The following is a 12648-nucleotide window of genomic DNA, read 5'->3' on the forward strand; positions in this document are numbered from 1 at the left end:
TGTAAGTGTTAGACTTTAATGTTATTTTGCTCTTCTGAAATGCCAGAAATGTCTGCTGCTGCTGATTATCCTTTGTGGTGTCAGTCCAGGTTTCTCTGCTCTCATGAAACATTTGCGGGGTTTAGACATCGCTGGGGAACAGCGGCCAACTGGAGGTAAACACATTCTTTCTCAGAAGAAATGCCCGTCATGGGAGGAGTGCATCCCCTGAGGTGATAACCTTTGTCTGAGCTGACCTCAAATCCATGTGTTGTCTGACAGACTAAAAGACGAGAAAAATCTGTGCTTCTCAGCCTAGTTTTTCTTTTCAGCTTTTCCCTTCCTTTTTAGTCTGTGTATGTATTAACACTACTTTTTGATTTTCAGGTTTATTGCTTTATGTTAATTTGAGATTTTCATTTGGAATCAGTGAATGAAAGAAAGCTAAACTAAAATAGCTGTATATAAAAATGAAATTAAATACACCCTGCTGCATTCAGGCTCTAGATGTTTCTGGAGGACAAAACATTAGCAACCTCAACTTATGGATGTTAGTCTTTGCCCTGCAGAATGTTTCCATAAAGTTGACATTGCTGTTGAATGCAGATTATTGAATACACACTCACCATGAGTTCACATGTGCTAAAAACCCCTGGATACATTTCTTCTCCAAACTAAGTGGTAATAAAGGGTAAATAAATTGGATAGAAGAACAAATTACGAGACAGGATTTATTCTATGTGTAGGCTTCAGTGAGTGGGGGAATGTACAAATAGAACAAATCAGAGAGGGAGAATGTTGTGACCGTTGTATATATTTGTCTCATCCATCATCGCGAACCATAAACAGGCCCATTCTCTCTTCCCAGCTACAAAACATTATTTTAGTCATCACCTCAGTGAAAGTGCCCACTCTTCCAAACACGCTGCAAAACAGGAAAAGCATGTGTTTATCAAGCTGAGCTTGTGCTTCACTTTAGTCTCTTGGACGACTGCCAAGCAAAGGACCTCATAGATTAATCCATATGTCGCCCCCATAAACTCTCAGTATGAACTCAGATTTTTAAAATACTCAAGAAGTCTGTGTTCTAGTTGATCATCTCCACACATCCAGAGTAGTAGTGCCTTAGTGCCACTGTATTTGTCTCAGCTTCTTGTTGCACTGGGATGAAGTGCGGCTTATCTTCCAAATACAGTATTAGAGAGAGGGAAAACTGTGTGATGTAAAAATCTTATGAAAGCTACTAATCTGTGTGAATGGCTAAGAGGGATTATGCTTGTCAGAAGGAGAAAAAAATGAGCTCAAGATGCTCATTTTTTTTGAGAAATAGCATTGAATTTATGTAAGCAGAAGAAGTAGTTCATGTGAGATGATCAATCTTGACCTTTGTTTGACCATCCCTAATGAAAGTCTTATTCCATACTTAATAGCACTAGATAAAGGTCATTCATATAGCAAACGCATATAAACACTCTATCTTCCCTATACTGAACAGTCACTTTATTTATTTCTGCTTGGTTCCACATAGTTAATCCTATAAAAAAGGAATATAGCTGATGTTTTGTCACCCAAAATGTTTGTGCAAACAGTCTGTCGGAGCTTGATGTTTTTCTTTGGTTTTGTATCATGTTGCTCACGCCACCCAGTAGGCATGCAATGCAGCAATTCCTTAATCTCACTGCAGTTGTCTCTATCATCTGTGACTGTTCATACTGATCGATCATCTGTTGAATATGTAGGTGCACGGAGGTGTTCATTCGTGTCGGTGTGGTGATATGTGAGCTTAAGCACTTGAGAACAGTGAGCCCCTTCAGCAATGCACTTTAAATCCTCCACACCCACACTTCACCATTGTATTTATGTTGTATACATTCATTCCCCATCTTCCCTCTTCTGCTTTTTTAATCTGCGTTGAGCAGCTCTCTTGGTGTTTTGGAAACAAACTCTGCCTCTTTAGAATAAAGAAAGAATTTGTCGGGTGGATTCAGTAGTGCCATTATAGATAATTTGTCAAAGTGCCTGTGTGTAGGTTGTTTGAATATGTATGTAGCAATTCTCCGTAGTCATCCAGATTTGCATACAACCTGAAGGTTTAAAAGGTTATTTTCTAACTGAAGGGTTGTCCATTTTAATGTACAGTAGAAAAGAAAATCCTAAGAAAAAGTGAATCTAAAACTTCTGCATATTGTGTACTTCCTCACTGACCTCAGCATTCTAACCCCTGACCGCTATGGTATGGCTGGTCATTAGCCAACGACACAGTTTGCTACATTCAGGCTCTGGATATTGCTGGAGGGCAGAACAAATGTGACCTGAACTTATGCATGGCCTCTAGTCTTTGCCCTGCACAATGTTTCCATATAGTTTAAACTGTACATTGAATTACATTATACAATACAGTCACTACAAATCCACATGTGCCTAAAAACCCATGGGAACATTTCTTCTCCAAAGCAAGTGGTAATAAAAAGGAAATGAATTGGAAAGAAAACCTTAGGGGAAAGTGAGTGTATGTGAATGTGCTTTCAAGTTGCCCTCAACCTTCTAACCCCTGACTGTTGTGATACAGCTGGTCAGTAGCCAACGACGCAGTTTTGCATGAGGCTGCCAGTATAAACAGGTACATACAGGGCAAAAGCTTTACTGCCAAGGAAATACTTATAAAATTATCCCTATACAAATGTGTAAGTGCAAAGAAATAGATAAACTAGTTCACCTTTTTCATAACTTCTTACATCTTCTATTCTGTTGATGTTTGAAAATTATGACAATGCTTTCAAATGCAACCAAGACATTCTGGTTGTAGTTACAGTAGGCAGTCTAAGCTTCTGGCTTTAGACTTTATTTTCTTGTTGTGGGGAGTACAAAATTAAAAATCTTTAAAAATTCAACTTGCTGCAAGCTATTACTTTTTAGGAAAGTGAATGAAACAGAGTCCAAAAAAAGACATATTAGTTCTGGCACACCATCAAGTTATATAAACAGTGACACTTCCCTGAATTAAAGGCAATAGCAGTAGAGCATTTGTTTTTCTACCTGTGTTGCCATGAAGCAGACCAGCTTTTCCCGACGGGAGCCGCTGCACAAAACGAAAGCAGTCACTGCGCCACCGAGCTTCCAGTCCCCTTTCACGATGAGGCACAAATGAATTTTGCTTAGCCACTTTCTGGGCATGAGTGTGCACTTAGAGCCTTGCATGATGAAAGTGTTTACTCATATGGTGGATGTTACACCAACATGAAGTAGCTTGGTCACTTACCTTAGTGCCTAACAACAACACATGAATGAAATATTTAGCTGTGCAATCATTTTCTCAGTTAAAATGTTCCTTTGTTATATAAGTGCAGTTTCACACAGTGCAATCCTACACACCCAACGCTCTTGAGCACTTAGAGAGCATTAACATGGCTGTTACAGTTTGTTTTATAATCCCCAGCTTGTGGTATCTTTGAAGTAACTCCAAAAGTAATTGCAACGTATAAAAGATACATTATTCTATTGCAGCTCTACAACAGAAAACTTGATATATGGTCCTTAACAAGCTTCTCTATGTGAACAATAGGCTCCCACTGGGACTTTAACTGATAATTCTTCTTTTTGTAAGAGAGCTACACTAACAGTTACCTTGTAATACTACTCCTCAAGAGTCAAATGCACAGTACTTAAGACCATTGCTTCTCTTCTTTTTGTAACATTTTCTTCAGGTTTTACGGGATTTGCCTTTTTTTCTTTTTTTTGTGCTGCGCCAGGAGACAAGCTGAATGAGAAAAGATGGATGCTGCACTGTGCAGCTGGGAAGGATAATGAATGAAGTCGACCGTGGGTGGCGAAGACCATCACTAAAGCGTAATGGGTCCCAACAGAGGGACGGGGATATTGACCCGTCCGTCACTTTTTTTTCCCTCCCCGCTCCCCTCCCTCCCTTTTCTTACAAATAAAAACTCTCACAAGTGTGTACACAGCCTGACACCGACACACACACACACACACACACATGGACACACTGCAGAAAAGCAAACAATACCAGGATGCACTTGCACACCCCCACACACACACACACACTTATGCATCTTTCCTTCTCTCTCGAGCTGTGTGTGTGGACACTTTGGACATGTTTGCTCTTTTTAACTGAAAGCAAATGGAGAGATTGTGCTTCTTGACAGGGATTGTTTCATCAAACATGAAGAAACTGTGGAAGAACTCCAGAGACATTCCATTTATAAAGAATTCCATCTTAACGGTCTCCGATCTTATTTGAATTACTTTCCTCTTAGATATGGATTCCATGAAAAATCCCTCAAAGCAATCTGGCGTGTTAGAAGCTTGAAAATGTTTAAAAACTGGCAAACCCTTTTTAGTCCCTTCACTTGGTTGGTATTTTTCTTCCTATACTATATAAATCACATTGAAGTTCTGAAAGGTAACGGCGGTGCACACCTCTCGTCTTTTATTACTCTCCATTGTGGACAAATCTGTCGTGCTTTGACAGCAGCTGCAACTTCCCTATCTCGAGTGCACCGGCTCATTCTTTTTCCCCCTTTCTCTTTCTGTTATTGATTCATTTATTCATCCATTCACTTATTTTTTATTTTTGTCCCATGTCAGTGGTCAATAGACTTACTGGACTCAACCCACTTACTGTCATCAGAGGCAACATTGGGATCAACCAGTGATTATAGTGATTACAGTTTGTGCTTACATAGGGCTCGGGCGCTTTGTGCCACATCTCCCCTCGTCAGCTGGCAGTCTGAGCTCTAATCTGCCAGTTATAACAAACAGCAGACAAGGGAACAGGAGGAAAAACAAAGCTATAAGGCAGGAGAGGCGGGAATGCGGATGAAAAGGGGTAGTTGGTGGCCAAATTGCTAAAGTCTTAGAATCTGATAGACGGTGATATTCAGATGACCATGTACAGTAATCCTTCAACATTGTCTGTCAAAATAAACAATTTATATCACCTGGAAAGTATGTGTTACTGCTGTATGTGTAATATCAAAGAAGGAAACACCAGCAAGACGCCAATTAGAGTATTTAGCCTGCAGTAGATTCAAACAACCTACTGTCTATTTTCTCCTATAGTGCATCTGTGTGAACCAGTTATTCATTTATATATACTGTATGAATCCATCACTCAAACTGAATCCATTTCCCTCACCCCTGCTAGTTCAAAGGGCTCCATTAGAGCCAAGTGTCTGATGAAATCCTGATTACCCCCCTAATTGGCAATTGTGAAGTCGCTGTGGCACGTGGCATGAGCAGCTTCTCCCGCTATCGATCCCCTCCCACTCCACCATTGATTTGCACTTAATGTCTTTAATTAGAATTATTTCTCTCACCTTATTTTATTCCCTGGCAATACGTGAGTGCTTTCGAGAAGCTGTGGAGAAAAAAAAAACAGATCAGGAGGTATTTGTTGGCCACGTGTGCAGAGGTAAAAATGCACAGCGGTGATAAAACAGGGATTTTGAATATAGGTCAAGATAGATGTTAAGGCTTGGATTAAGTTTGCAATCCACGTTTAATGCACAATATGATGTATAATCCCTCAAGAGTAAGTTATTACAAAATTGATTGAATTCCAGATTTGGGCCTAGCTTAACTTCTGCTACAACATTGTTGAATTTAAAAATAATCATATATGCCTGCTGATCGTTTTAATGCTTCGAAACAATAGTGCTCTGCAGAAAAACAAAGACAACAGCTGCAGTATAAATCAAACTATATCTAACTCTTGTATGTCCATTCACATAAGTGTGTGTCTGTGCGTTTGTGCTTCTGCTCCAAACACCGGCTAGTTACATCTCTGCTATCCATCTCACTTGTAATTCTATGTGACACTTAATCTTAACTTGTGTTCTCACCCACTGATTACAAAAAAACCCCAGTTCTAAACAGAATAAACCAGAAATGGTAGGATGGCTGTTGAGATGAGAAGAGCTCCCTCTATAATTGTTTCTCAGTTTCATAGGCTTGACCCCTTATTTATTTGACTGGCATTTACTGCCTTGGAATTAACTCTTCATAGGCGAGGGCGCTCGGCAGACAGCTGACTGAGAGTGAGTGAGTGAGTGGTAGAGGGTTAGGCGGGGCGGGAAAGTTCATGAACCCATAAAGCTCACATGGGAGAGACTCGGCAGACCATATCTCATTACTGGGTTGGCTTGAAATGAGATGGGCCCCTTTTTGCTTGTCCCTCACTGGTTCAATTGATTAGTCGGCAGCCAATCAATGTTAATTAAGGTGTAGAGAATCCTTTAATTGTGGCGTATGAATCATTGTGTCAGACCCCGCCTTGACCTTCACCAGACTTACACTGTGAACAGCCTTGCTGGGGAATAAATACCTTTTTATATATTGCAAGATAATGATAGTCCGCAAATGAGTATAGATTTGATGGACGGCAATCCTGTATGTACTGTAGCTCATACCAGCTGGTCTCATGAAGATCACATCCACAATGGCTGCTCAAATAGCAACCGGACTGACCTTCATATCCTGGTTCTCATTTTGCAAAACAGATGCAGAGAACCGGCAGATCAATACTTGTCAAAACGTTTAAGAGTTAATGTTGCGAGATAAGTGTTGCTATTATGTGTGACGAGAGGCACTCTGTGCATATGAAGTGGGTCTTTGATTGATGACTGCCAAAAAGAAAATGGCACATGAGAACACCACCAGCACCATAATTGTGTTTTTTAATGAAGACCTACATTTTACGTTGAAGCTGATTTCCCACTCAGTTGATTGTGTCCCCCCTCCTTTCCTCCACCACCACTGCTGCTATGACCATCCATCATGCAGTAATAACAATGCAACCTGTACGTGGTTTAAAGCTAGGATGGAGGTCCAAAACATCCAAATCGACGTTTCGACAGATGAATTTATTTACTGACCCTAAAACAAGGGTTAGCTTTCTAATGGTTCACAATTAAACTTGTTGCACAATTCCTCTCCAATATACCATGCTTTATTTTTCTTGCGAAACTTGCATCCATCAGAGGTTGTTTCCTGTTTATTTATACTGTCTTTAGTGGGGCAAATCAGTCATGTGACTGTCATGTGAATTTTTTTAAATTAATTAATTTGTTGTTGGGTTTATTAAATGCCAGTAAATAGTGGAAAATGTCCAACAAAGCTTTCCAGGAACCAAGGTGATATCGTCAAATGTCTTTTTATTTCCAACCAACACTGATAGAAGACATACTGTAAAAAGCAGCAAATCTTCACATGGGAGAAGCTGAAGCAAGAAAAATGAAAAAGTGATTAATCAATTATTAAAATAGTTGCTGATTGATTTTTGTACATCAGCTAATCTGTTAATTGACATCCCTCCTTTAAATTGCATTCATAATATGTACACTTTTATTAAATCCAATTTTTTGAGAATAAATATAATCCACTAAACCTTAACTCCCTCTTGCTTAAATTGCTTAAATTTAGAAACCGTATCACTCACTATATATACTATATTTCCCATGGGACCAGATTAAACATCTCCATTATGGGTGGAGACAGGATGAAATACTTTCAACCTCATTGACCACATACAAAGCATCTAAATAATGTGCCATAATGTGTGCTTTTGCTCTGATTCTTTTTTTCTTCTTCTCTGAATTAACATGACCTTTTCTCTCTTTTCAGATGTAATAACCGGACCCAGTGTGCTGTTGTGGCTGGACCTGACGTATTTCCCGACCCTTGCCCAGGAACTTACAAGTATCTGGAAGTCCAGTATGAATGTGTACCCTACAGTATGTATTCCTTCGTTCTCTCACACTCACACACAGCGCTTCCTAATGCTCTTACCCATTCTCATTTCCTCCTAACAGCGGTGACTCATCGACAAACCGAATCAACACGCATGCCAGTAATGTTCCAAACGTTTAATATATAGAGAAAGTGTCATCAAGTTTAGCAGAGCAGATTAAGAACGGAGCAGTGTGTGTGATGATTCCTGTGATCTGAAAAACATAACACCTTTAAGGAGAACAGGAAATATCATTGACCGTGTTGTTTACATGTGAAACATGGTACAGTATATCAGTGTGGAGTAATGTTTACCCATTGACGAGATACTGCTGTTTATCAGTCCTTTCCTTGTAACTGACATGAGATTAACGCTTTTTTCCATTTTCGTCATCCTGCATTGCATTTATTATGTCAACAATGTGCCAGCTTATGTTCAATTTCCTTAGTACAGTACCAATATCTTCTCTCTGTGTAACCCACTGATAATATAGTAAGCTTTATACAGTAGGTGTTATAATAGTAAGAGACATAGCCAATCATTTCAGACCCAAAAAGTAATACAACTGTGAGTAGCATGGTGACAACAAAAAGAATAAAAATGCTTATGTGTTATATGTATTCAGTCAGATATAGTTTTAGCAACATTTCACTTTTAAATGGTGCTTGTCAGTGCCTTCCCATCAGTTCTCCGAGTTCACAGCACTTTAATATCTTTGAGGAATCATGTCTGATCATGTCATGTCTCTGTTAGCATGGCAGCAAGAAAGGCTGTTTGACTTTCATCAAAAATGAAACATACTTGTTGTTTTCGGTTCAGTTCAGTTCAGTGGACGTCAGTTAATGTTCAGACTAGTGAGGCATCTCTGAAGGGAGTAAATACAAAAGAATTTAATTAGTTTAGCAGGTGAAAAACACTGTCAGACGGCACATAACTTGAGTGGAAACATTTGGGCAGGGAGTGGAAGGATCAGCATGGGGTGACGGGAAGAACACACAGAGAGGAAGTCCAGGTGAGGCCAGAGGAAGTAGCATGGACACTGCCATATGACCTTAGGTATTGTGTATAATGACCTTTGAAGTGGAACACCAAAGTCCCAATAATTATGCCTGCCAAAAGCCTGACAAATTGTGCAGCTTGCTCAGAAATGAGATGAAACTAGAAATATTTGGTTGTGGGCATTTATCTGTGGAGTCTGCAGCTGCTAGGTTCATGTGAACTCTAATAATTCAAATTCAAATCAAAACCATCTTTTTACTATTTGATGTCCTTACACGGCTCTCTCAGTAGTCTGCCTGACAGGAGCTTTCATGTGGTGAAGTAAAAATAATTTCTACCTGTGATCCAGAGCTGGCAGATGGCTCTTTCATACCTGACTCTTTGCAACATGGACATTTTTCTATCCCAGTCACCCAGTGTCAGTGTCTTTCCTAGCTGTTCATATTGAACACTTATCCAATCAAATGCAAGCTGCTGCAATGGATAGTGACACAACACTCATCAACCCTTCATTTTTTGCACACATCATGGTTGTCTTTGAGTGCCAAGTATGGACTTTTCAGCCAATATTGGTGAAATAAGCTCTTGGCGACTACTCTAATTTAACCTAACATGCCAATTTTGTCCTAAAAAGCTTAACTGTAGATGTGCCAGTGTTGTGAATTGGCGATGCAAAACTATTCACTACCTTGCATAGCCAGAAGTGTTATATGGTGGTCTTTCTTTGTTTGGTCAAGAACAAAGATGGAGAAGTCATCTTTTTTTCATCTTGATTTGCCCAATCCTCCATTTATTTCTTTCCCAATCCCCCCTGATTACATGGATGATGTAATTTCTGGACTCATTCTGTCCTTATCCCATTACTTTTTAAATGAGGCTACCAATTTGTCTACTTTATCTGAATTTAAATAAGATGATATATATATATATATATATACAAAAGATTATATCTGACATTCATATATCTGATATTACTCCTGTCCAATGCAGAGGCTTGGTTTTCCCGAATCCAATATAATGTCCCTTCTGTGGAATGGTAATCCTGCTTGACCTGTTGTACCCACATTATCCTTGTTAGTTGTCTGTCTCACCAATCCATATTCCACCACTAGACACACAATATAGGCTGGGTTGATTTTTATTTTAAATCTCCTTCACCCAATCCTTACTAATTTATTTCTGATTCCACATGGTTGTATAGCTCATGTAATTTCCTGTCCTAACCTGTCCTGATACCTTTACGTTCACTTTCATGAAATACTGGCAACTATCCACTGCAGAGGCTTGGTTTTTAGTCTGGACCGGATCCCAGTACAATAGCTCATCTGTCCCATGGGAGTCCCTTAGCACTAACAAATCTCATTACCAATTAGTCTGCCTTGACTGTCCTGTATTACGACCACTAGAGGGTGACACAGGAGCAATTCTTATTTACTCTGTTTTGCCCGATCCTAAACTATTTGTTCTCGACACCATACAAATTGTACAGCTGATGTCATTGACATTTCCTGTCAGCATCCCAACATTTTTACCGTAAGCTACTTAATTGTCCTTCCTGTCCTTCCTTACTGTCCATTGACAGTCCCATTGTCCCAATCTCTGTGACACAATGTAATAGTCCTCATGTCCACCTGTCCAACAGGAGTTCGACTACCATTCCCCTTCCATTCTTTGCCACAACTACTCACCCCCCACCTTCTTTTACAATGTTACATTCAACTCTTAAGAAAGACAAGTTAAAACATGTAGCAGTATTGTTGGAAAACTGTTATTGGCAGCTTCTTTCCCAGTAACATCAGGGTCGCCTATTATGGGTGCACTAGGGAGGAAAACGGGGGCACCTTCTCTGCTGTAGCCATGGATTGTGCCCAGAACCATCGTAAGATACGAAATTCTGCTGGCATTGCTCAAACATTGAAGCAATGTAGGCGTTTATTTGTATATTGAGCGTGGAAGGAAAGAATCTCAAGTGGTCACTCGAGACAGATTTTGAGACGCATTTCATCGAAAGGCGTGAATGTAATTCATCTGTGACGGACCAGTGGACTATCATCTTACCTCCCAAATGAAGCGATCAGATCATCTCAGTTGGAATGAGCTACATTTAGAGACGACTCCCTGTGTTTGTTTTTCCTGTTTGAGATTCTAACTGTAAATTACGTCTCCTGAGTGTCTATCAATGGACGCTGATTGGCATTGAACTGACGATGGAATTTTCCTCCCAAAAAAAAGGCTAAATAGGTTTTCGACCGGTTTGTGCATCAACTGATGACAAATAATTAAGGATTTACAATGGCGAAGAGGTTTGTGACATGGTAACTCAATTGTGGATGGGATTTTAACACAAGTCTCCTTACCAAGTTCCTGAGACAGACTGAAGGATTTGAGCGTCTAATAAGAGAATCAGCCACCCATGACTACAACCCTCCTTCAGTGGTGGAGTCTTGACTCTGTATTCCACTGACAAGCTCTCCCTCTCAGCCCTAATACTCTTTTTCTTCCAAGTCTCCCTCACTTTCACTTACATTTTGTCCTTTAAGTGCTCTCACTGGCCCCCCCCCCTCTCTCCATATCCCTTTATTTGCTCCCCTTGCTCCCTTTTCCTCGCAATCTCAACTACCCCCTCCTCTCTTCTCCACGACCTTCACTGATGACTTTTATCTGTATTCTGCTTGTGGAGCTTCTTTTCTTTTAGGATAAATTGCCACACTATTCTCCATATCTCTATTAGCTGGCAAGATTGTACAATCAGATCCGCCATTAATAATGGCAGTGGAGTGTGCTAAATCGATGGACACATGCTGCAAATACAATATTGATTTTATTAATCAGTGATTTGATTCGCTCCATCAGTTGTAATGGGGGAGGAAAGAAGTTACAACAATTACCAGCAACAGTGCCAGTGTTTGACTGTGTTGTGTGGCAGTGTCGCCGCACAAGGCAATCCATCATATTTTCATTTGAGCTGCCATCTGAATAATTGTTTTATATGGGAAACTAGCGTGATATTGAACAATAACGGAGGTAAAATAGCACTGATGGAAAGGTGAACCGGTAAAAAAAAAAGCAACAGAATATGTTCCGCATTTGAAAAGGAAGTATTTAATATGTTAAAACTAAATAGAATTTGCCTGTATTTACTCCTGTAGGTCATAATGTGAACATCAGAGTACACTCATTTTTCATTTGCCAGAGGAGACTTTCCTCTGTACTAGTGCAGTTTGTGCATTCTCCCCCATGCACTTTACAGATTAGTAAGGCTACCCTCAGGCAAAAGTGATGTGCTGACCCTTTATGATGACTCATAAACATGACTGTGCTCCAATGCCTGACACATGTCTCCGCCCCGCCCTCTCACCTTGACTTTCCATGGTTCAGCAGAGAGATGCCATCTATTCTCTTTGTGCCTTATTAAAACCTTTCTTCCTCGCTTGCTCCATCTTTCTTTCTGTGTAACTTTCACTTTAACAGCTCCTCCCAAAGGTCGAGCTCATAAGAGGTCAACACAACTGTGTCTCCTTCCTACCCACCCAGCGTTCTTCCTCAGCAGTAATGAAGCTCTTACATCTCCTCTGTGGCACCTCAAATACTCCAACTTTTCACAGAGGAAAGCGTATTCAGACCTGGGTTGCCATGCCCTTCTGTTGAAATTGTCTGTCTGTTGTTGGCAGCGTGATGTTACTTTTCTTGTCCTCCTTCCCTAGCATCAACCATATCCCTTCAGTAATTAGGTGTACCTTCTGTATCGTTTCCATGGCAAATTAACTGATTTGGTCCATGCGAGCGGTCAAACCCACTTTCACCCCTCAAAAATGAGGTAGGGAATAATTACATGTCTTTTCAGGAATTGCTTTTGTTCAGTTCACTTTTCAAAATTGACACTTCAGTGTGTATGGTAGATGAGGTAGAGGGAAAGTGAGACA

General features: G+C 40.1%; 1 protein-coding gene across 1 annotated transcript in view; it reads left to right on the forward strand.

Annotated features, from left to right (window-relative positions):
* LOC128383462 (adhesion G protein-coupled receptor L3-like) overlaps positions 1-12648 on the forward strand; it is a 156179-nt gene that overhangs the window by 47576 nt on the left and 95955 nt on the right. The window contains exon 3 of the mRNA XM_053343080.1: positions 7621-7730. Within this exon, the coding sequence (XP_053199055.1) occupies positions 7621-7730 (110 nt within the window). The remainder of the gene's footprint in view (positions 1-7620; positions 7731-12648) is intronic.

This window comes from Scomber japonicus, chromosome 22 (genome assembly GCF_027409825.1).
Source record: "Scomber japonicus isolate fScoJap1 chromosome 22, fScoJap1.pri, whole genome shotgun sequence".
In the NCBI taxonomy this organism is placed as follows: Eukaryota; Metazoa; Chordata; class Actinopteri; order Scombriformes; family Scombridae; genus Scomber; species Scomber japonicus.